The following is a 23,911-nucleotide window of genomic DNA, read 5'->3' on the forward strand; positions in this document are numbered from 1 at the left end:
TCCACTCCTACAAATGCCGCATTTCTTCTTTCGCCGCCTTCGTGCATCGGGTGGTTGCTCGACACCTTCCACCGGCACGTTCAAGTCCAATGGTCCCACTTGCGCTTTGCATCTCCGGGCATTGTGACCTCCACCCTTGCAACGTGAGCATACTTGAGGTCGAGAATTAGGAGTACCCGAATTAGGAGGACTCGAATTAGGAGGACCCTCAACTGCTGAACGAGCCCTACTCAACTTCGGTCGTCCCGCATGGACCGTGATATCCGGGGGTTTCACAACATAGGCTGATATCTCATCGGGCACATTCCAATACGTAGGATGTGGAACGGGAACAATACGCTACATATATGTGGCCAACAGCACGGATTGTTTGAAATATCCTCCAACAAAATCCGTGACTTGCAGTCCTGCACGCCTAATAAAATGCAAAGATAAAAAGATAAATTTACAAAAAATTACTTCAATATGCAAAATTTGTAATAAATGAGATACCTAATAGCGGCACAAGCATGACGACACGGAATGTCATCCAGGTCGAACTGAGCACAACTACAAGTCCGATTCTCGAGATCGACAATGTAGAATGCATGATCATCCTCAACACTAAACATGTGCGTCGTCGTCCCTCGAACGGCCAATTGCCGACCCGCTTCGACAGTCACACGCAACTTTCCCTCTACTACCTCAGTCAACTCATGTGACCTCGATGCAGCCGAGATGCGTCGCCTATCGAACCATTTCTCCATAATGGCTCGATAGGTCTCGATCAATGAAGCAACCGGGAGTCGTCGTGCCCACAAAAGTCTACTGTTCATCGTCTCGGCAGCATTCGACGTCATGAAGCTCGTGCGTCGTACAGGGCACTTGGACCTGGCCCATCTCTCCACACCAATAGTGTCGAGGCGTGTGTGCGCGTTGACTTTCAGTAATTGAAGCGCAGAAAAATTCCTTTGAAAGTCGTCTGATCGATAGGAATATGCCGCTGCTTTGAAGACTGCAGCTACATGCTGCCCATAATGCGCGAGATTCTTCTGGATATGGTAATAGCACAACCCGTGAGGGACGTTCGGGTAGACACACTCCACAGCATTTCTGATGCTCTTGTGCTGATCAGACACAATCAAGAGATCATCCGGCTGACCAAAGCAAGTCCGCAGTCGGTGGAAGAACCAAGTCCAAGACTCGTCGTTCTCGATAGGACCAAGCCCAACTGCGAGAGGAAATATTGCTTCGTTCCCATCCTTTGTAACAACGACGAACAAAATGCCGCCGTTCCTTCCCTTCAGATGGGTCCCGTCTACGACGATGACCGGCCTCAAGTAACCCTTCTCAAAGGCAGCCACGCTCTGTCCAAGTGCAACAAACATATGATGAAACTTGCCATCGTCCTTCATCTCAAGGTCGTATAATGTGCCGGGATTACTCATTCTCAGCATATACAAATACGATGGAAGCATCTGATACGAGTTCCCAAAATCACCATACGTCATCTCAATCGCGATGTTTCTTGCACGGAGAGCGAAGCTGTAATTGATCTCAATACCGAATAAGCGCTGCATCTCTGAAATCATCTCATTCGGCTTCAAAACGACCCCCTCGCCTACCAATTTCCGTGCAAAATATCTTCCAACAACCCTCGCCGGAATCTGTCTCGGGGCAGTGCGATTCAAATCCGTGTGGCAGGTATGATCCATCACCACCTTGATCACTCTCCAGATCGATGCACTCTGAACGGCTCGCAGCATGAACGGACAACCGTTGCCATGCTTGCAAACAAACCACAAACGGGTCGTACTGGAACGATGCACGGCGTACTCCACGTGATTCTCCATATGGTACAGGCCAACAGCGATTGCCAAATCATCCTTCGACCGGAATAGAGCCCCCACTAATAATATCCCGCTCTCCAATACGTTACAATCCTCCCAACCTAATGCCGGCGCATCATCAAAATCGAGGACTGGAATCCCCCAGTCACGTGCCTCAAGCTGCTGAACTCCAACACGAGGCTCGACATCGGGCTGATCATCCGATGTGAAATTCTGAGGCCCTGTCTGTCTCCACGCTTCCTGTTCAGTCGACACTGAATCCAATATCTCTCTGCGTCGTATCGCCTCTTCTTCCTCATCCGAAGACTCGGACTCGTCTTCCTCCTCCTGCGACGATGAATCGTCCCTACTATCATCGTGTGTAGGGATACTTCTTCCAACGTCCGTCTCGATAGGAAACACAGTAGACCGATGTCCCTCATAATATACCCGCTCTTGAGTCTGAGGAACCGGAGCCGCAGATTGTTTGCCCTTCTCGATCACGTAAACAACGGGATATTTCTTATGCTCGGAAATCAGTCGGTTCAAATCCGAATCAGTCTTCAAAGCCACTTTTATTCTTCGCCCTTCGTCCGTGGTCGATGTGTAGAAAAGCATATAAGTGGATCGACCATCCTCGTTTAATTGATCGTGCACCTCTTGCATCAACTTCGCATGACAAAGGTCTTCCTTAGACATGTACACGACAACCTCATCGCCTCCTTCATACTCGGTTAATTTCCACTGACCACTGTGCCGTATAACGATTGCTTGAAACGACATCTGCTTCAAAACGACAAAAATACAACATTTAAATACACAAACAGGAAACCGTGTACCCCAATACATCAACTGAATATACAAACATGCTAAAAATAACCTCAAAATCATATTCAACCCAACCGTGTACAGCAAATTCGACCACCGTGTACAACCGTGTACACAACCGTGTATACAGAAACCCTAACCGTGTACAGCAGAACACTAAGGGTTCAAAAATAAGGTAATTTGCGTACAGAGTGTTTTTTTATGCCGTTTTTTAGTCCAAAACATGTAATAAGTCATATATATAACATAATTATTGAAATAAACAACAAAAAATCACTAAAACTCAAACCGTGTACAACCGTGTACTCTAGAACACCAACCGTGTACATCCGAAAATTAAAAAAAAATATGTATTTCACATACCTTATGTAATACAAGCCTTTAGATGATTTTTTTTTGAATTTTTGAGCAACCGTGTATGAGTCGTGTATGTGTATTGAGAGGATTTTCTTCTTCTTTCTTGTTCAAATGTCTGATGAATGAACATTTGGTTGGTATCCTTCATTAACTACCCACAGCAGCCGTGTACGGAGCATTTAATTTCGTGAATTTAAGGTTGTTTCCTTAACAAGTGTTTGAGTTGGTGTAAATGCACCCAACAACCATAATATCACATAAAATCACGCCATAAACGTGAATAGAGAGAGAGAGAATCAGATTTTGCTTATTTTTAAATCACATTTTGACGTGATTTCGGTTATTTTTAAATCAAAGAGAGAGAATCAGATTTTGATCACATAAATTCACGCCATAATGCCATAAGATATGGTTTGCTTACTCAGTTTTAATTTTAACGTGAATAGAGAGAGAGAGAATCAGATTTTGATTTTATTTGGTTATTTTTAAATCAAAAATAAGTAATATGTCACTATCATTCACTTTATTGACTTGTACTTATGTACTTTAGGTCAAATGTGCTACAAAACTTATTTATTTATGGGGTGTGATACAAAACTTATTTATTTTATCAAAAATACTACTACTATGTATTGTCACAAAATAAGATACTCAAAACTCTCCTTTATGAGAAGTCTTTGGTTCAATTCTGTTTACATGGAGGTAGCTTTCTCTTGTAATTAAAAAAATGTAGATATATTCATTAATACGATCTTAATAGGAATTTTGTATATGGAAGTTATGGGCCTACGGCCCATGGCAAAGACAAAGGGTCAAGAAAGTTAATAATGCTTATATTTATTGAAACACGAGATTACAAATTAACATTGGAATGAAGTTTCATACTATATAATATCGTAATTTAATAATAATTGAAATGAAGTTTCACATCAACCATCTTTACTTTTTCTTTTTGCTTCTACGTGCATCTAAAAGTAATTTACATTACACCCGCTCTAATAAATAAATAAATTGATAGTACCTCTGCTTTCATAATTTCATGTAAAATACAACCAACGGATTAAAAAAAACAAAAAAAACAAAACAAACTTTAATTCAATGAGTTGGTCTTCTTTAAGGCAGGTTACCATGCGAACCGAATCAATCCACCCCGCCCTACTCCTCCTTGCCTTATTCCATTCAATTATTATACTACTATATAAATGATATTTTCTTTATAATAAATAATATTATTATCAACAATAAATGATATTTTTATGAATAACAAATAACATCATGCACATAAAATATGATAATAAATGATACAGAGTATAACAAATGATATTTTAATGTATATAAAATAACACTTTTAATAAATAAATAAAATGATATCCCCACTCAATTTTTTATTTTTTTTATTTTATCAAATGGACCACGCTAGGCGCGGATTGACCCTGGCCGCACTGTACATTAGTCTTGACAGAATAATTTCCCAAACTTAATTGGGGTGACACTATTGTGTTTGATTTTCCTGAAAATAAAAAGATTTACTTGATATGTCAATTATTAAATTCAATTGTAATATATATATATATATATATATATATATATATATATATATATATATATATGGAAGGGCTACCATGAAAACACTTCTTAAAATAAAAATAAAAACGTTTTTCAATGTACGAATTTTATGTAGAACACGTATGGATTAATCCAACATGATTATGAATCAACCGTAGATCTTGATGAGCTAAGGGTTGAAAATTGTTTATATTTTATATTTTAAGAAATATTTTTATTTTAGCCCTTCCCTTATATATATATAGAGAGAGAGAGAGAGAGAGAATTTTCTTGTTGTAGCTTTTAGTTTATTTATCTATATACTCCTTCTGTCCCCCGTATATAAGCTTGTTTTCCTTTTTCGAATGTTCTATTTATATAGGCTTATTTCCATAAAAAGTAGTACTATTTTTTTACTCATTTACTATTATATCTCTATTTAATTCTTTAATTTACTGCAACTTTAATTCATCACTAAATAATAAATATGAGCATATTAGAAAGTTTACTTATATATTTTCATTGTCCAATGATTTTCTTAATACTTGTGTATAGGGCTGTCTAAATGGTTATCGGGTTTTGGATATCCAATTAACCGAACCGAAATTCCCGGGTTTGGGTATCCAATAACCGAAAATTTCGGGTAATGGATCGGTTTCGGTTATTGTTTTTTTGGAAATTTCGGTTATCGGTTAACCCGAAAAACCGATCGGGTTAACCGAATAACCGAAAATTATTTTATTAATTATTTAATATATATTATCAATATATTATATATTTGTAAATTAATATATAAATATATTTGTAAATTATTTAATATATATATATATATATGTAAATAAATTTGTAAATTTACATATATATGTAAATAAATTTGTAAATTTACATATATATTATATATTTACAAATATATTATAAATTTGTAAATTTATAATATATATTGGTAAATTTACAAATATATTATATATAATATATATTATATATATAATATATATTATATATTTACAAATATATTATATTTGTAAATTTACAAATAATTTACATATATATTATAATATATTTACAAATATATATATTATATATTTGTAAATTTACATATATATTATATATTTGTAAATTATTTAATATATATATAATATATATTTGTAATTTCTTTTAGAGTAGATAGAGCAAAAATTATTTGAATTTTATTTTTTAAATGGGTATTTCGGATACCCAAATAACCCAATTGGTTAACCGAAGCGGGTATTGGGTAACCGAACTTTTAAAACGGTTCGGAAACGGTTATTGAAATTTGACAATTTCGGGTTCGGGTAACCGAAAATTCGGGTACGGGTAACCGAACCCGAACCGATCGACAGCCCTACTTGTGTAAAGTTCAATCAACCTATATGTATGGGACGAAGGGAGTATATTAAATTAAAAAGAATCGAAAAAACTAACTCTTCTGGTTGTTGTCTAGACTCAATTGTAAGACTTCTCAAATCTAACAATACTGACTTCCAGTGTTCGAAACATACATATATGATGGTTTACTGAAAAATGTCATGTATATTTTTAAAAATGGGTAATAGTGTCAATATACATGAACTTTCATATATTTTTAGTTTTAACATGAACTTAAAATCTTGCCACTAAATACATGAACTTTCATTTTCCTTTTGATTTTACACAAAATGAACATTTTTTACGAATGAATGTTGAGGCTGAAATCAAAACTGTCTACGTAACTTAAAACAAAATTCTTCCTTTATGACGTAGTTGGACATTAGATAAATTCCACTACAAGAATACGAAAAATATATTTATAAATCATTCATCGAAAATGTTCATTATGTGCAAATCTATATACTTTTTTTTTTTTATAAGGAAAGTAAATATTATAGAACGAAAAGGCACCAGTAGTACCAAGAAGATTACAAAATCATCGGGGATTCATCATTCGACATCCACCTATGAAACCCAACTCCATCATTAACAAAACCAAAAATTATACCCCAACTCCACACTCTAGCTTTGATTTCTCCAAACAAGTTTGCACTCTCCCATCCTTTGTTCTCAAATCTACTCTCATTCCGCATTTTCCAAATAAGCCAAGTAGTACAACACCAAAGAGCCATCAAGAGCTTCTTATTTCTTTTCCGGCCACTCAAACTAGTAAAGAACTGAAAGTGCGAGGGCACGTCATATGGCTGCGCCATGCTAACTCCGAGCCATTGAAAGATTGCTTCCCATACCTTTGAGGTCTTTGGACAGTGGATCAACACGTGGTTCGTGGATTCCTGCCGATGAAAACAGGCGTTACATCCCACCTCGACTTCACACAACATCACATTTCTTCTCAAGAGGTTGTCACACGTCGGAATTCTGTTTTTCAAAATTCTCCATGCGGTAAGCTTGACTTTGTTTGGAATAGGGATCTTCCACACCTTCGTACTCGTATCAGTTTCCTCCACCGCCTCCGTAGTCTCGTTTGCTTGATCTTTAATAGCTTCATAAGCGGACTTGGTTGTAAAGCCTCTCCCAGTGTCGCCATTCCATATCCATCCGTCCTTGTTACCTGCACACAGATTAGTACCAGAAACAAGGCTAAGCAGCTCCGAAACTCCTTCCCTCTCTCTCTCAAACAGCTCTCTTCTCCACCTTAAATCCCAACACCATCCAGTATCAGTCCATTCCCCAACTTCACAGATTGCAGCTTCTTTATTCGCACTCAACTGAAAAAGTCTAGGAAAAGTAAACTTCAACGGCTTTTGACCAACCCACCACTGAGTCCAGAATTTAAAGGTCTTCCCATCCCCCACCTTTGGCTTCAAATTTTGAACAAACCAAAAATTGCTCGCCCCTCCCGCCGCAGAAACGATCTTCGGCCACCACCCATCTCTAAATCTACCTTTCCCCGCGTTTTCCATACCTGTCTCTCCCCACTCAACCTCACCATAAATGGACCTAACAATTTTTGCCCAAAGCATGTCCCTTCCAGTAAGGTACCGCCACAACCATTTAACGACTAGTGCCTGATTAAACCACTCAATATTTTTAAGCCCCAAGCCTCCTTCATCTTTTGAAGCACAAAGCACCTTCCACTTCACCCAAGCAATCGCACTTTTACTAGCACCCCCTCCCCACAGAAAATTACCAAGTAAAGCATTTAGAGAACTCACAATTGATTTTGGTAAACAGGTAAAAGAGAGCTGATAAATCGGTATGGATTGAAGCACAGCCTTCACCAAGGTCACACGGCCCGCGAGAGAGAACTACCCATTTTTCCACGAATCGATTTTCTTTCTCACCTTCTCAACCAAGTATTTCCAATCAGCAACCTTTTTGCCCTTGCTGCCCACTTTAATACCGAGGTAATTGAAAGGTAAGGAGCCCACATCACAACCCAAAACAGCCTCCATCCTCTCGATCGTATCCTCCTCGACCCCAACTCCGAAGAGACAGCATTTTTTGAAATTGACGGCAAGCCCTGATAGTAGCTGGAACACTCTGAGAATCATTTTAACTGCCACTGCATTTCTTTCATCATCCTCCATCAAGAAGACCGTGTCATCGGCGTATTGGAGGTGCGGAATTGAAATGTCATCATTTCCTACCTTTACCGGCTTAATCAGCTCCTTCTCAACAGCTCTCGTAATCAAAGAGTGGAGCCCCTCCGCTGCAACAAGAAAGAGAAACGGGGAAAGCGGATCCCCCTACCATAATCCTCTTTCTAAACACACCTCACCAGATGGAGATCCATTTACCAAAATATTCGTCGTCGCCGAGGAGATACAACCTCGGATCCATTTCCTCCATAATGGCTCAAAATCCATTCTTTCAAGCATTAAATCCAAGAAATCCCACTCAACGGAGTCATAGGCTTTCGCGAAATCCACCTTGAAGATAATCCTCCCCTTTCTCTTCTTAGAAGCCTCCGCGATTGCTTCATTTAGAACCACCACCCCATCTAGGATGTAACGGCCGCCAATGAAGGCACTCTGATTATCCGAAATAACTGAATCCATGACCTGTTTCATCCTATTCGCCAAAACCTTCGCAATGACTTTGTAGAGGCTACAAATAAGTGAAATAGGCCTAAACTCCTCAAGTGAGCAAGCTCCTTCTTTTTTAGGAATGAGAACGATGAATGAAGAGTTACATCCCCGAGGGATTTTGCCATTGGAGTGAAATTCAGTCATCACCTTTAAAAAATCTTTCTTGATAATATCCCATGACGCTTTCCAGAACTTGAGGTTAAAGCCATCCGGTCCCGGGCTCTTGTCACCGTCACAGCTCCAAATGGCCTCTTTAATTTCTGATTCTGAAAAAGGTTTGATCAGCTCCGCATTATTTGCTGCAGAAATTTTCCGAGCAGTGAAATCTCCCGGTATCATAGGTAGGACGCGCGGCGTCTTCTTGAAGTGATTCTCGAAGAACGTTTTGACGTTCTCCTTAATGATCTTTGGATCCTCGATCCAGCAACCCCCAACTTCAAGCCCTGCAATTTCATTCTTCTTTCTTCTCCCAACAATTGCTTTGTGATAAAAACTAGTATTCAGATCGCCCTCCTTGACCCATTTGACTTTCGCCTTTTGTTGGAGAAGACTACATTTTTCTTTGGATTTAAGGAAAATCTTTGCTCGTAATTCATTTCTCCTGATTGTCTCACTCTCCTCAAGACCAAAGGTGTCATCAAAAATGTCCAGCTCCTGAAGTTCATCCTTAAGATCTGTCAAGCCGTGCTCAATGTTGCCATAAATCCTCATATTCCACTCTTTCAACGCACTCTTCACCAATTTCAATTTCTCTTTGAACACAAAGCAACTCCATCCTTCAATCTTAGCTTCATCCCAAGATTTCCTTACCAACGCGCAAAAATCTGGGTGGGAGAGCCAAGAATTAAGGAACCTAAAAGGTTTGGGTCCCCAGTTCTTGGTTTTTATAGTCAGGAAGATCGGACAATGGTCCGACACTGATCTCTGAAGCCCCCTTCCGACTGTGTCTGGCCATTCCTGCATCCATTTCTCGTTGACCATAAATCTGTCTAGTTTGCTCTTGCATCCTCCACCAGGTTGATACCACGTAAACTTTCTTCCCTGTGTTCTGATTTCCAGCAGATTACTTTGCCTAATAAAAGCGTCAAAAGACCTTGCATCTGCTTGATTAAAGACAGCACCTTTCCCCACCCTTTCTCCTGAATCACGCACTGCGTTGAAGTCGCCAAGAGAACACAGGCACGAGTCTTTGTTTTGAAGAGCAATAAGCTGTAATGTATCCCACAAAGATTCCTTTTCGGTGGTTCCCATGGGCGCATACACATTAACAAAACAACAATGCAGGCCTCCTTGTAGCCAAATCCCATTAACAATAACAGCCCCCGTCACGTTCCATTTACTAGTTGCCACAAACTTATCCTTGTTCCAGACCGATAGTATTCCACCTGATCTGCCTTCTGACTCCCTCACAGCCCAATCAAAATTACTCATCCCCCACCACTTATCACACATTGGGGAACAGAAAATTTCCATTTTGGTTTCCTGAACAAAACAAAAATCTAAAGCATTTTTCCTAACCAATTCTCCGATATCACTCTGTTTAATGGAACTCCCCAAGCCTCTAATGTTGTAAGATAAAATATTCATTAAGAACCTGTTTCAATATCACCCACGACCTTCGGATCTCCTGCCTTCGCTCTTTGCTCCTTTAATTGCTCGATCATGACCGCGTCTTGGTGATTGCTCGATAAACCCAACTTCTTGGCAAAGAGCCATGTTCTTGTATCTTCTCTGTCCAACTTCTCCCGATCCGCCTCAGTAGATCGCGAACCGCTTCCATTCTTGCCCATCTCACCCTCTGATTCAATATCAGCAATGAAATTGCCCCAAACTTGATGCTGATTTTCGGTGGCTTTTGATTTATGAATTTTCTTCCTCGAAACTCCTCCTCGTCTGTTTGCCGTTCCTTTCTTATAAACAACCCCCGCAGTGAGAGAATCTGATACCCTCGAGGGATCGCACTCCTCCCCCTCAAGTTCATTTTGAAATTCCTTCTCTTTCTCGTTTCTACTCCCTTCGCTGATCTCTCTACCTCTACTCTCTGGCTCATTTGAAGGTGATTTATCAGTCCCTTTGGAGGAAACCATCTGGACTTGGCTCCCTTTATCTGTGCCAGAGTAATGTGGGAACGGGCCATTAGTTTCCACAACCTTCCTCTCAAGTTCTGAGACGCCGTTTTTTTGAGTAACCGAATCATTTCCTTCACCGTCCTCTGTTTCCGACTCGACGATGGAAGCCTTCGCCGGACACTGTGAGATATCTAGTAAAGAACATTCTGAGTCAGCATCTTCGTCCAAAGACCACTCCTCCTCCTCCGGGGAAACGAAATTATCGGGCATTTCTTCCACCCGGATTTGGAACGAAGCACCGTCGATTTTACATTTCATGATGTTTCCAATAGAGTTGAACCCAGTAGACATCTGTATATAAGCCACGTCCAGCCTCTCTTTCGTTCTTATTTTTTCTTCAATTTTCAGAAGCAACCCGAACCTCGCGCTTGCCGTACTGAAGAAACGGGAATTCCAAACATGTAGCGGGACTCCGGTCCATTTAGTCCAGACAACTCTTTGATAGTTGATATCCACAGATTTCCAAGGCCTCCACCACTGCAACCAGAAGTCTCTCCATTCGTTGAGCTTATTGAGATTTTCCTCGGTCGTCTGCTCGTTGCTGCTTTGGATTAGGACCATGTTGCCACCGAGGGAGTTCAACTTAAAACAACCTGCGCATTCACTATTTATTTCCTCTCGAACTTCCTCCCAGAGAAACTCAGATTTAATGTAACCTGTAAAAGCCCCATTAAGCCAAACCAGGTCTTCTTCCGTCGTCTGGAACTGTAAGGTTTCGTCATCAAGTTCTTTATCATCTTTAGCACCTGTAAGAGCTTCCTTAAACGATACACCTGCGTGTCTGTTATACACCTTCATGGTGCATTGCTGGATCTGTTTCAACTTTTTTTTCTTTGACGCTATTCTGCTCATTCCTTCTCTTCTCATCATCCCTTTCGAATTTAGGCTTATAAACTCTAACCTTATAACTGCCAATCCAAAGTTTGTTCAGGTCCTCCAGTAAAGTCTCAGACCTCTCCACCTTTTCAAATCGAACAAAGCCGAACGGTCTTCCCCAAAGATCTCTCTTCCTTGGGCAGTATACATCCACCGTCTTCGCAACCGTCTCGAACTTACGTCTTAGAAAATCAATGTTGCAATCCTCTGGGATGTTGTTAAAGAAAAAGGTTGTAGTGCCTTCACGTTCATTCGAACTCCAATCTCTCCTTCCATTCAAACTGCTCCGGTTCCAGCTTCTTGCTGGTTTTCTCTCGACATGTTTGGGACCAATCCCTCTTCTTCTCACCTCTCTCCACTCTCTCTCCCTCTCTCTAGGCTCCATTGTAGAGTTTATCACCGTTTTTAGGAAGTAATCAACTACAACGAGCAATACATCAATCAAACAAAAACAACTGTAAGGTAAGCTCTGTCCTTAACTTTGCTAATTTCAGTTCAAATCTACTCCATTCGTTTCAACATGGCACCTTCAATTCATTTCATTTATTATACAATACGTTCACCCCCAAGAACAACCCATCTGCTTGAAAACTTTCAAGGTAATTTGCTATCTCAATTGCTCAATTCAATTCGCATCCATATCAACTGAACATCACCTGAGATAAGGAAGTAGAACTTAGCTTTAAAAGAGGAAGGACTGACTGCCCGTTCGGTTGGGACAAAGCGACGTGACAGCAGCGACGATTGGTCGCGGGTGAGCGGCACGGCGCGGTGGGCGTGGCCGGCAGGTGCTTCTGGGCGGCGGATCTGTGGGCGAGGGCGGTCCGGCAGAGACCTCAGGGCTGCGGATCTGCTGGCTGCTGCTGTGAAGGCTCAATAAGCGCACTGCTGCTGGACTGATGAAGCTGTAGAATCCGTCTGCTGCAGACTTGCAACGCTGCTGACGGAGGAGGCGGATCTGTGCGGCCCGGGCGTCTGCGATGAGACCGACGACGACTGGTCGCGGATGAGCGGCACAGCGCGATGGGGCGTGGCCGGCAATGGCTTCTATGCGGTGGATCTGTGGGCGACGGCGGGCCGGCAAAGACCTCTGGGCGGCGGATCTGCAAATCTATATACTAATATATAAAGAATAGTTTTTTCCTTCATTTTTTCTATCTCTTTTTCTCTCTCTTCTCCCACCAATTTTTTCACTATTTTTTTTCTTTTTATTTTTTTATATTTTAATTCTTTTTCTAAATATCGCCAAAATTGATTCATGAAAATATGCATCTTAAATTTAATATAGTGTAAAAATAATCAAAAATGAATTTTAAACGAATAAGTTATAAATTTTTTATAATTTAAAATATTTTAATTTCTCTCTCTTCATTAAAATTTTACAACTTTTTAATATTGTTTTTGTATGAAAATATTTATTTATTTATTATGAGGTGTAATACTCTATAGTAATGATGTGTAGTTCTAATTTTCATTATCAAATAATTTTAAATTTATTAATAACTATAATTATCATTACACTTTATACAAAGTTGAAAATTTAAATTTTCAAATTCATGATTTTATTGAGTAATTGATGTGAATTATTTTATTTTATTTTATTTTTAAAAAATATTTTGTATTTGTTGATATTTTAATTTTAATAAATATTTATATTGATTTATTTAAATATATCATTTATTTTTAATTTAACGCAAACCCTAAAAAGAAGAATGTGCACACATAATAGAACTTTTGTTAAAATGTCATCTATTCTTTAATATATGACACTACATGTCTACACATGACGTTTCTTACTGAAACTTAATGCATTTCTATTTTGGCACTTCATCTTTTCTTGTTATAGCAAGTAAAATTAATATGCAATGTTCACGTTGCATATATACAATACAATCTATATCCATATATTATACGAAAATACTAGTACATTTTTTAGGAATATAAGAGATATATATTCTATAATCAAATAAGCAGCCTGCACGCAGGTGGGATCTCTATATCGCATAAAGGTGAGAAAATTATCTGCACGAAAGTAGAAAAATTATTGGCACACTGGCGGGATTTGAATCTAAGACCTCTCACAAATAGAGTCTTTGAGTGGCTCACCTTTGCCACTTGAGTTGGGCCTCATTTCTAATCACAATTTTTTCGCGCCAAAATTGATCTCTCCTCATTTTTTCTTCTTTCTATTTTAACTGTTTTATAAATATCATTATATTTGATTCATGAAAAAAATATCTAATATGCGTCTTAAATTAAAAACCATGATAAGATCTTTAATTTGATTTGTTTATTTCACTTTCAATATTTTTACTTGTGTTTATTTTTATGCTTTTTTATGTATATGGTTTTTAACTATAATAAGTTTTAATGCAATTAAAGTATAGAAAATTATATTGATTCATTTTTGAAATTTTTAATATTATATTAAATAATTAGTTATATATATTATAAATAAAATTTCAAATATGATTTAGATTATTTAATTTTTATTTATGTTTGTGTAGAAAAATATTTATTTGCATTAATATATTTTTTATTATGCTTTTTAATAAAATGTAATATTAGATTGATATTTATATATATTGAAAATAGATCGAATTTTAAATTTGATTTAAAATTTATTTATTATTTTATCCAGTGACGGCTTAATCTATAATAATAATGTATAATGTTGATTATAATGGTTAAATAATTTAAATAATTATAAATGACAGTTAATAAATTTTTAAATTTAAATTGCATATTTTTTTGCAATGTTTGATGTCATGTTTTGTTATAACTATTTTATCATAAATGATATTTTTTTTATCCTAACTAATTTTATGTTGCTATACTAAGAGCATTAAATTACAATTGATAAAATATTTTAATTTATGATAATGATAGAAATGATGGTACTACTACCACAAATGTTATACTCCCTCCGTCTGCGATATCGTTTTCACATTTGTTATTTCGGTTCGTCTGCGATATTGTTTTCACTTCCATTTATAGAAGTATGGTCCACAAACTTTTACTCACAACAATAGTAGGACTCAAACTCCGCTCACTATAATATCCACTATTATTTACTACCATCCACCATTTTCCTTAAAACCCGCGTCGTCCACAATGTGGAAATGATATCGCGGACGGAGATAGTATATAAGAAAGTATTCCATAATACTGCATATAATATTATATATTTTGTCTTCTTTTTATTGAATCTATTGATAATTTGACTTACATATAATGTTTAATATATATTTAACTTTAAAAAATAAAACTTAATTTTGATGTTTCCTCACGGACGGCGTACGAGTAATATACAAAAATGGAGTTCCCCCCCCCCCATTTCTTCCCTCCCTTTTTCTCTCTGTTCTCCCGCCAATTTTTTCATTATTTTTTCTCTCTCTTATTCTACCAATGTTCTCTATCTTTTTTTTGTTATCATTATTTTCTAAACATCGTCAAATTTATTTCGTAGTAAATTATTTAATATGCATCTTAAATTTAATTTCGTGAGAAGATCTTTAATATGGTATAAAAATCATCAAAAATGAAGAAAAAATTAAAATATTATATTTTCTCTATTTTCATTAAAATTTTACAATTTTTTATTAATGTTTGTGGATGAAAATATTTATTTATTTATTTATTATGACACGTAATACTCTATAATAATAATGTGTAAGATTGATTTTCATTATCAAATAATTTAAATTTATTTAATAATTATAATCATCATTACATTTTATACAAAGTGTAAAATTTACGATTTTAAATTCAGTGTTTTGTTGAGTAATTGATGTGGATTATTTTATTTTCAAAACATATTTTCTATTTATTTATATTTTAATTTTATTTAATATTTATATTTATTTACTTAAATATGCCGTTTAATTCACACATAGGGCGTAATAATTGTCACATAAAAAAGCAATTTTTAACATATATAAAGAAACATTGTCATAAAAGAAGCATGATTGTAATAGATAGCCATTAGACCATGTTTATCAGCAACCATCCAACCACCCAACCATCCAACCATCTTTAATATTTAATTACTTTCTCTCTCTTCCACATCACTAATATTCATCCAACCCAACCACCTCTATTTTTGTTCATTTATCAATGACCACCCCAACCATCCAACCATTCAACCACAACATAATTTTATAATTATTTTATTATTATTCATTGGAGCTTGGAATATCAGCAAGATTTGGGTAATAGTCTTGGGAGGGATTGAAATTTTGAGAGTTGAAGAAAGAATTATTGTCTCCATCCATTGAAAAATAGAGAAGCAAATAATAGAAGTTATATGTAGAGAGGATAAATGAGAGAATTTGAAGGTGTATTGAAATATACCAAGAGTGGTCTCTATTTATAGAGAATGAAAAAATATAAATTTTGGTATAATTTTTTTATTTTTTTAATATTTTATATAAAAGATATAATGATTTTTATCAATTATCTAAATAAAATTCACTCTACCAATAATATTATTACAAGTGTCATGACATCAATACATTAAATTTGAAGAGAGAGAGAGACCAAGGGAGGTCCGATTTTTATGTTGGTCGACCACCTCTTTGTGACCACTTTGAATTGTTTTTTTTTTTTTTCCACAAGAGGTCGACCAGGTCCCTCAAATTCTACCCGATAAACATGGTCTTAGTATGTGAGAAAATCAATCTCGTCCATCTATGTAATTAAGATCTTTGATACAAATTAATTTTTTATTTACTATAGGAAAAAATTTATACCTCATCTATGTTTGTTTGAAGACATTCGGATAGTAATAATATTGAATAAAAATAAATACAAGGGTTAGCCAGGCTGGTTGATGTTCAATAAGGGTTCATTTAAATTTCGAAAGCTTATGATGGGAATTAACAGTGTTAAGTGAAAATGATAAGGGTATAACAAGGGCAAAATTAAATGAGGAAATGAATCAATCAACTTTTGGTACTACATTGAAGTCTCATCCAATTAATCTCGAGTTTGCTTTTCCCCAAATTCTAAGATGAATCAAAGTAAGTTGGACTAAATGACGCATCAAATAAGTGATCATATATTTTTCATTTATTTGGCTAATAATTCGGTCGGTAGCAATTGTCAAAAGTTGAGAAAAATAAAAGGGTGAGGGTCCCAAAATCACGATTTAGTTGATAGGTTCAAAGATGAAGATTTACCCCAAGATTTGAGTAAACATTAATAATTAATTCCCACCATACTAAATGCAAATATCTTTTCCGTTACTGTACATATATGCATCCATGCATCCAAGATCGAATCATACACGATTTAGTATGGAAAAGTAGGGATGTAAAACAAGGTAATGAGTATCAGGTATTATGAGCAACAGCAGATCCACAATCTCAACTTCTTAAAGTATCAAACTTAAAAGTATTGCAGGGGCGTTCGAGGGCTATTGTGTTGGAGTCAAATTTTTTGGACAGTCCGTATAATTAAATTTATTTTTATGTTCAAATTGAATTTTAATAGACTTAGAATTTAAATTCGATCATCGATTATAAAAAATAATTATATTTTTCAATTGATTCATGATTGCATTATTATTGCTATATATAGATATTGCTCGTGCATGTGGCTGAATAAACCTTTGGATTGAAGCGGACTCGACTTATATATGTTACTTGACTTCTTGAAAATCGCTCTAAGTTGGTTCCATGGAAATTTTTTTACCACTTAGAATAGGGCTTTAAGTCTCTTACAAGACATGAATTTACGTGTTTCTCATATCTTTCGTGAAGGTAATAATTAGTGGATGCTATGGCAAATCTTGATATGCCTGAAGGATGGCGATTGCAAACTATTTCCAATATTTATTGGTGAATCGTGATTGAGTGGGTAGTGTTTTAACCGGTGAATCATGATCAGATTATGAGTTTTACCTAGTGTTGAACGCGAAAATCGAAAGAGACTAGAGTTGAATTGCCGAGAAAGAAGGAGTTTGTTGTTGTATTGAGAGAAAGCACGTGAAAATACATAATACAAGTGCATGGGTATTTATAGAATACATTTGAGGGGCAAAATAGTAATTTCAGCCTTGGAGTCATGTTCCCCGCGTGGTCAGGGGTGCTATGGTAATTTCGCCTAGCTTCGCTCATTCCTTTGCCCAGAACCGTGTGTATCGGGGAGTTTTGAATTCCTCTGCGAACAGATGATTCATCTGCTCTGACGCTTCCTGGGTGACGTGGTCATTTCTGCCATTGACTGTCTGTGAGTGGAGCATTCCTCTGACCTCAGCGATTCCTATGACCTCAGCGATTCCTCTGACCTCAGCGATTCCTCTGACCCGAGTGATTCCTCCGTTCAAGCCCATTCCTCTGCTCTGCATATATTACTCCTCATCATTTATGAAGTTGTTTTTTTTTTTTTGAAACCGAAGCCATGTATTCATATTACTCAAGGTCTGCGGTTACAATCTGTTCCAGCCATGCTGGAAACTCACGAGTCCACCAACAAGGTGACTCAGTCGAGTGAGCAAGCTTAGCTAAACTATGGGCCGCCCCGTTCGCCGAGCGGTATGCGTGGAACACTCCGACTAGCATGTTCTCCCTAGCAATATCCATGATTTCTCTAAGATCTTCAGGCAAGAACGCATGCTCCTCCGCATTACTCTTGCGGCGAACATGGAATCAGTGTGAATAAAAATCGGCATTATACCGGCCTCTATGCTCGCGGTAACACCATGGATAACCGCCATAATTTCTGCTAATCCAGCTGTAGAGGAGGGTTTTGTGCGCTTAGCTACAGCCAGCTTGATGCTCCCGATATGATCTCTAGCAATTATCCCCACACCAAACATCTGTTGGCTCGCATCAAACATCGCATCCACGTCCACTCAGTATATGCCCCTCTTTGGTTTTGACCATTTCCTCTCTCCAAAGTTCATCCCCATAACAAGTGGCACCGTAACTGTCTGTTTAGCCTGTTGGTATGCCTCCCACATCACCTCGCATTCTGCCTCTGAAGTCTTGTTTTTCAGTTTCTGCTCATCGTGTTTCACATTACAGCTCCAACCCCAGATTTGCCACAGTATTGTGGCCCACAACTCATACTCCTCTTTCGTAACCTCACTCCTTATAGCTCCTGCGATCGACCTCAAGTCCAGGTACTTCCCTCGATTCATGGTGTATCGAAATATGGATTCAGCCCAGATACTTCTCACCATCGGACAAGAAACAAGGCTATGCTCCGTTGAATCCCACCGGTCCCCGCATCGTCTGCAAATACCGTCTACTGGCACTCTATGCTCCTTCAAGTTGGCCTCCGTAGGGATTATATTTGAAAAAGCACGCCACATGAACACTTTTGCCTTCGGTGGTATAGATAAATTCCACACATGCTTACTCCACCATTTCCCATCATTCGAATTAGTGTGTGGGTGTGGGTGAATGAAGCCCACATCGAGCAAGTAAGCCTTCACTGAAAACTCCCCTCTCGTTCCATATCTCCATCCCATCTCATCATGTGATCCATGTTCTGCTATTGGGGTTCTGTACACAGCGCTCGCCTCATGAGGCCTACGCAAAGCCTCAACTTTGTTCTGGTCCCACTCGCCGTTCCGATTAATGATCTCAGCCACCCTCATATCTTGATGTATTGCGGCCTCTCTTTCTATAATTTGTCCTCCTGACGAGCTTACCACCCACACATCTTCAAAAAGCCGAATATCTGCTCCATCCCCCACCCTCTATCGATGCTCTTTTTGAACAAGTGGTCTGCTCCAAACCAGTGACTGGTGGACGTCGTTTACCACCAAATAATTCCTGCAGAATTATCAAAATAAATTAGTATGATGATAAGCAGGGTCGATCCCACAGAGAGCAGATAAAATCATTCAATTCCCTAAAATCTATAAAATTGGTGATGCCATTACGCCTTAACTTGGGATAAAATATTAATTAAAGTAAGAAAACAAAATTAATCAAATAAAAGACTCTAGAAAAATATCAATAGAAAGGTAATTCGGCTCAAATAAATCCACACTAATTCAAAGCTCTGATCATCGACGCAAAAATTAATCAATCCCTATCAACCAACTAGTTATAGGATACCGTGATACGCACTGACATACCCCAATTCCTACTTACTGTGTCGATAGACGGCTAGATACGCTAGTCCTGCCTATTTCCCTTATTAAAATATAACCTAGTTGGATACGACAGTCTTAGATTTAATATTCTAATAGCATTAAGATGAAGGAACGCAATTTATATCAATTATCCTAGATACGCTAGTAATAATTAATACACCAATTTATTCCTACTACGATCACGGTAGCTTTATCACTAATCAGCCCTATTCCAACAATTACGGATTGGAGGTGCTAATCGACTGTAATCCAATTTAATCTAAGTTGATCAGGCTTAAATAAAATCAGAATTATCTTTAAACCCTAGGAATAAATTGAAATCAATAGGAACCAATTTTAAAACGAATTAGGTCTCACAGATTAATAAATTAGAGTTTCATTATTCTCATCGAATTAAAAGTTTAGCTACTCATAATCAAACTATAAACAATCAAATAAATTAAAGCAAACATAGAACAATAAAAATAAAATAAATTGCAATTGAAATAAATAAGAGATCACCACTTGAAAATCAAAGGAAATTAAACCGTCTACCTTGATGAATATTTCCTATCGCCGCCACTCTCTAAAATGCACAAAAGCTAAAACAAAACAATTAAAACCTAACTAGACTAATTGTAAAAAAAAAAAAACGTGCAAAGCACAAATAAGGAATTAAAAGTGTCTCAAAAGTCAACCTAATTATCTAATATATACTACTAAAGTGGCGGCTAACCATAAAACTAAATCAAGGGATTAAAACCCTTAAGTGACCAAGTCTAGCCCATTAAATGGGTAATTTTTCGGCCCTTACAAAAAATAAAGCATATGGAATAATTAAAATCAAGAGTTTTGGACTTAATTAAATTCTAGATAATTAATTCCAAGTCCAATCTCAAAACTTCTTCTTCATAGTCCACCATCTTCACCAAATCCATGCAAAAAACTCGATTTCCTTCAACTTCTTCCATTCACAAGATCATCTCCAATTTTCGCTCAATTCCTACATCCAAAATTTCACAAACCATGTAAAATCACATAAAACCATAGCAAACACATGCTAAACTAGGTAACTAAAATACACACATCAGTGACCTCCAAATGTATGATGCGTCCTGCTTCACTTGTGCATTCATGATATCGCCATTCTTGTAATACCACACCCGGAACACTCTGGCTACCAACGATTGCGGCCTCGTGGTCAGACGCCACAATTGCTTGGCAACAAGGGCCTTGTTAAAGCTTTTCAGATTTCTAAACCCCATGTCGCCCCCTCCTTCGGCCTACAGAGATTACTCCATTTCTTCCAGTGTATTCGTCTCTTGTCGTCCTTATCACCCCACCAAAACCCCGCACATAATCGATCAATGTCCTCGCAAATGGAATCAGGCAACTTAAAGCATTGCATGGCATAAATCGGGATTGCTTGGATCACTGCTTTTAAGAGTATTTCTTTCCCTCCTCCCGAGAATTCTCTCTGGTTCCACGTAAGTAGTTTCCTCTGAACTTTCTCTACGAGATAGCCGAATTGGAGATGTTTTTACCTTAAAGAGAAAGATGGCAATCCCAGGTATCGCTGCACTCCTTTCCCCACCTTCACCCCCAACATGGCCATGACATCATCTCTCTTATTATTCATCGTGTTTGGGCTAAAGGATGCCTAAGATTTATCGAAATTCACTCTTTGTCCCGATGCTCGCTCATATTTAGCCAAAATCTCCTTCACCTCCCTTGCCTCCTGCTCCTGAGCTCTATGGAAAACTAAGCTATCGTCGCCAAAGAACAAATGCGTTATGTTAAGCGAGTGTGGTATAATGGCTACTCCATGAATTCCTCCTCTTCTTTCAGCCTGCTTAAAAAGGGAAGACAATCCTTGGGCACACAACACAAAAAGGAACGGAGATAACGGATCGCCCTGTCTGAGTCATCTCGATGGAATCACTTCTCCATAAACACACCTGTTCAGGAGAAAACAAAAGGAAACTGACCTCACGCACCTCATGATCAAGTCGCAAAAAGCTGATTGGGAATATTCCCATCCTCTTCATTATCGCCTCTAAGTAATTCCACTCAATTCTATCGTAGGCTTTGCTCATGTCTAGTTTTAGCGCCACCATTCCTTCTTTGCCACCACACAACACATGATACAGAACCGGAAAAAAAATATGAAGTTGTTAATGAAGGATGATGACTGCACACTATTTTCGATATTTATGAAGTTGTTAATCGACTTGACGCATAGTTTTTTTTTACATTGTTTGAATGTATTTGGGGTATATGTGCAATTCTCTTGTCCGCATGGTTCACGGGTATTATGCAGGTGAGTATAGAACATTGCATATGTTGGAAATATGGTTTTATGCCATATCTGAAAATTATTATTTAATTAAATATTTATTATTTAATTAAAATAATTATTGGATGTTATTCTACATCTCGAGTAGATCAACGTGATATACTTGAAGTCTCAAAACCGATTTCCGATGAGTGAGATATTGTATGTCAAAGTTTGGATGTTGAAGAGGGAAAATAAATGCTATCCCACATTGGAAAACATAGAGATGTTTTTCATGTATAAGAATAGCAAAGCACATGGAGTTGATAAATTGACTTGTGGGCTTGCTAGTGGGCTTGATCTAAGTACTAGCCTCGCGCGCACACACACACGCGCGCCGCCGCCGACGATCGATCGGACGGACGGACGACGACGTCATCGCCGCCGCCGCCGGACGGGCGGGTCGGGTACGGGCCGCGGCCAAGGACTTGGATCTTGGCAATTGGTGCTTTGGGGTGGTGTTTGGGGCCCAAACTATTTTTTGGACCAACTCCACTGGGCTTTTTATTTATTGGCCCAACAGAATTTATTCTTGGCCCAATGATTGTTTTTTATTCCCAAGCCCACAGCAACAGTCACAGCAGCACAGCAGCAGAACAAGTCACAGCAGCAGCAGAAGCACGCCAGCTTCGACTTCTGCATGGCGTCTTCAATTTTGCAACTAAGTTTTTTCAATGACTGCGCCCACCGGCCAACTCTTCAACCTTTACGGCTTCCAGCCGTCGGAGTAGAATTCAAGGTTATGAATTCATACTTACCACATGTCTATAAATAGACTTGTGGAGAGCATGCAGAAACGAAGAACAACACCAACTAAGAAATTCTGCATTCTGCCATTTACACTCTCACACTCTCTGCAAACACTTGTGCTCAGTTCTTGATCCTATTAAGTTCGCCGGAGCTCGCCGGATTGTGGTGCTACATCCGACGAGACGTAGTCGTTTTACCTTTGGGGAAGATACGCCAAACCGAAGAGCACTACCGGGGCGATAATCTTCTTGCGGGAAGAGATTCATCTCGACTCGACTTTGTTTATACGTATAATTTATTTATACAGTGTATTTCAGTTGTATTGAATTATTTGAGTTGTAATTTCTCAAATTATTTACTTTGTAATATTTTCAATTATTTTGAGTTGTAATTTCTCAAAATAAATATTTTGTAATATCTCGATCGTGTACCCGGTTATAACAATCGCAAGAAGATTATTTCTCTGCCGTTGATACACGTTCGAGAAATGGCTCACACCGACGTCAATATGGATGGCTCCACCACCTCTGCAACCATCGGTTCAACCACGTCGTCAATATTTTCCTCGTTTGCATCAACGGGGGCTTCTTCGTCAACATCTAGAACTATTGGTCTTGCCGAGAAACCATCAACGTTCTCAGGCAAGAACTTCAAATATTGGCAAGAGAAGATGCTATTCTACCTCACAACCGTGGGGTTTGCCGGATTCTTAATGGAGGATAAACCTCCAACCCCGAGTGAAGAGGAAGGGGAGACAAGCCAAGAAATTCGTGTCGGATATTTGAACTGGTGTCGCGGCGACTACTTGTGCCGTAACACCGTTCTCATGTCTCTGGACGAACGGCTCTACCGTGTTTTCAAGGTTCATGAAACCGCGAAACAATTGTGGGAGGCCCTTGATCTAAAGTATCAAGTGGACAAGGCAAATACTACCAAGTATATTGTCGCCAAATGGTTGGAATATAAAATGGTCGACTCCCGGCCATTGATGGACCAAGTGGAAGAGTTCCAAAATCTTTCACATGAGGTTCAAGCCGAAGGGATGCCCTTGGCGGATGCATTGCTCGTTGCAATCATCATAGAGAAATTACCTCCTAGTTGGAGGAAATTTCAAAACCTTTTGAAGCATGAGCGCTCGAAGATGTCCGTGCCAA

At 38.1% G+C, this 23,911-nt stretch overlaps 2 protein-coding genes across 2 annotated transcripts; both read right to left on the minus strand.

The window, feature by feature from the left end:
- Positions 1-693: 693 nt before the first annotated feature.
- LOC131025527 (uncharacterized) lies at positions 694-2,591 on the minus strand. Its single transcript, XM_057955321.1, has 2 exons — positions 858-2,591; positions 694-726 (listed from the first exon to the last, which is right to left on the minus strand). The coding sequence occupies exons 1-2, from the start codon at positions 2,589-2,591 to the stop codon at positions 694-696; spliced, it is 1,767 nt and encodes a 588-aa protein (XP_057811304.1).
- A 1,894-nt stretch (positions 2,592-4,485) lies between these two features.
- Positions 4,486-10,030, minus strand: LOC131025528 (uncharacterized). Its single transcript, XM_057955322.1, has 6 exons — positions 9,484-10,030; positions 9,133-9,252; positions 8,726-9,021; positions 8,320-8,575; positions 7,832-8,199; positions 4,486-4,503 (listed from the first exon to the last, which is right to left on the minus strand). Exons 1-6 carry the CDS (start codon positions 10,028-10,030, stop codon positions 4,486-4,488), a joined length of 1,605 nt encoding a protein of 534 aa, XP_057811305.1.
- Between the last annotated feature and the right edge of the window lie 13,881 nt (positions 10,031-23,911).

Source organism: Salvia miltiorrhiza, chromosome 5 (assembly GCF_028751815.1).
Source record: "Salvia miltiorrhiza cultivar Shanhuang (shh) chromosome 5, IMPLAD_Smil_shh, whole genome shotgun sequence".
NCBI lineage: Eukaryota > Viridiplantae > Streptophyta > Magnoliopsida > Lamiales > Lamiaceae > Salvia > Salvia miltiorrhiza.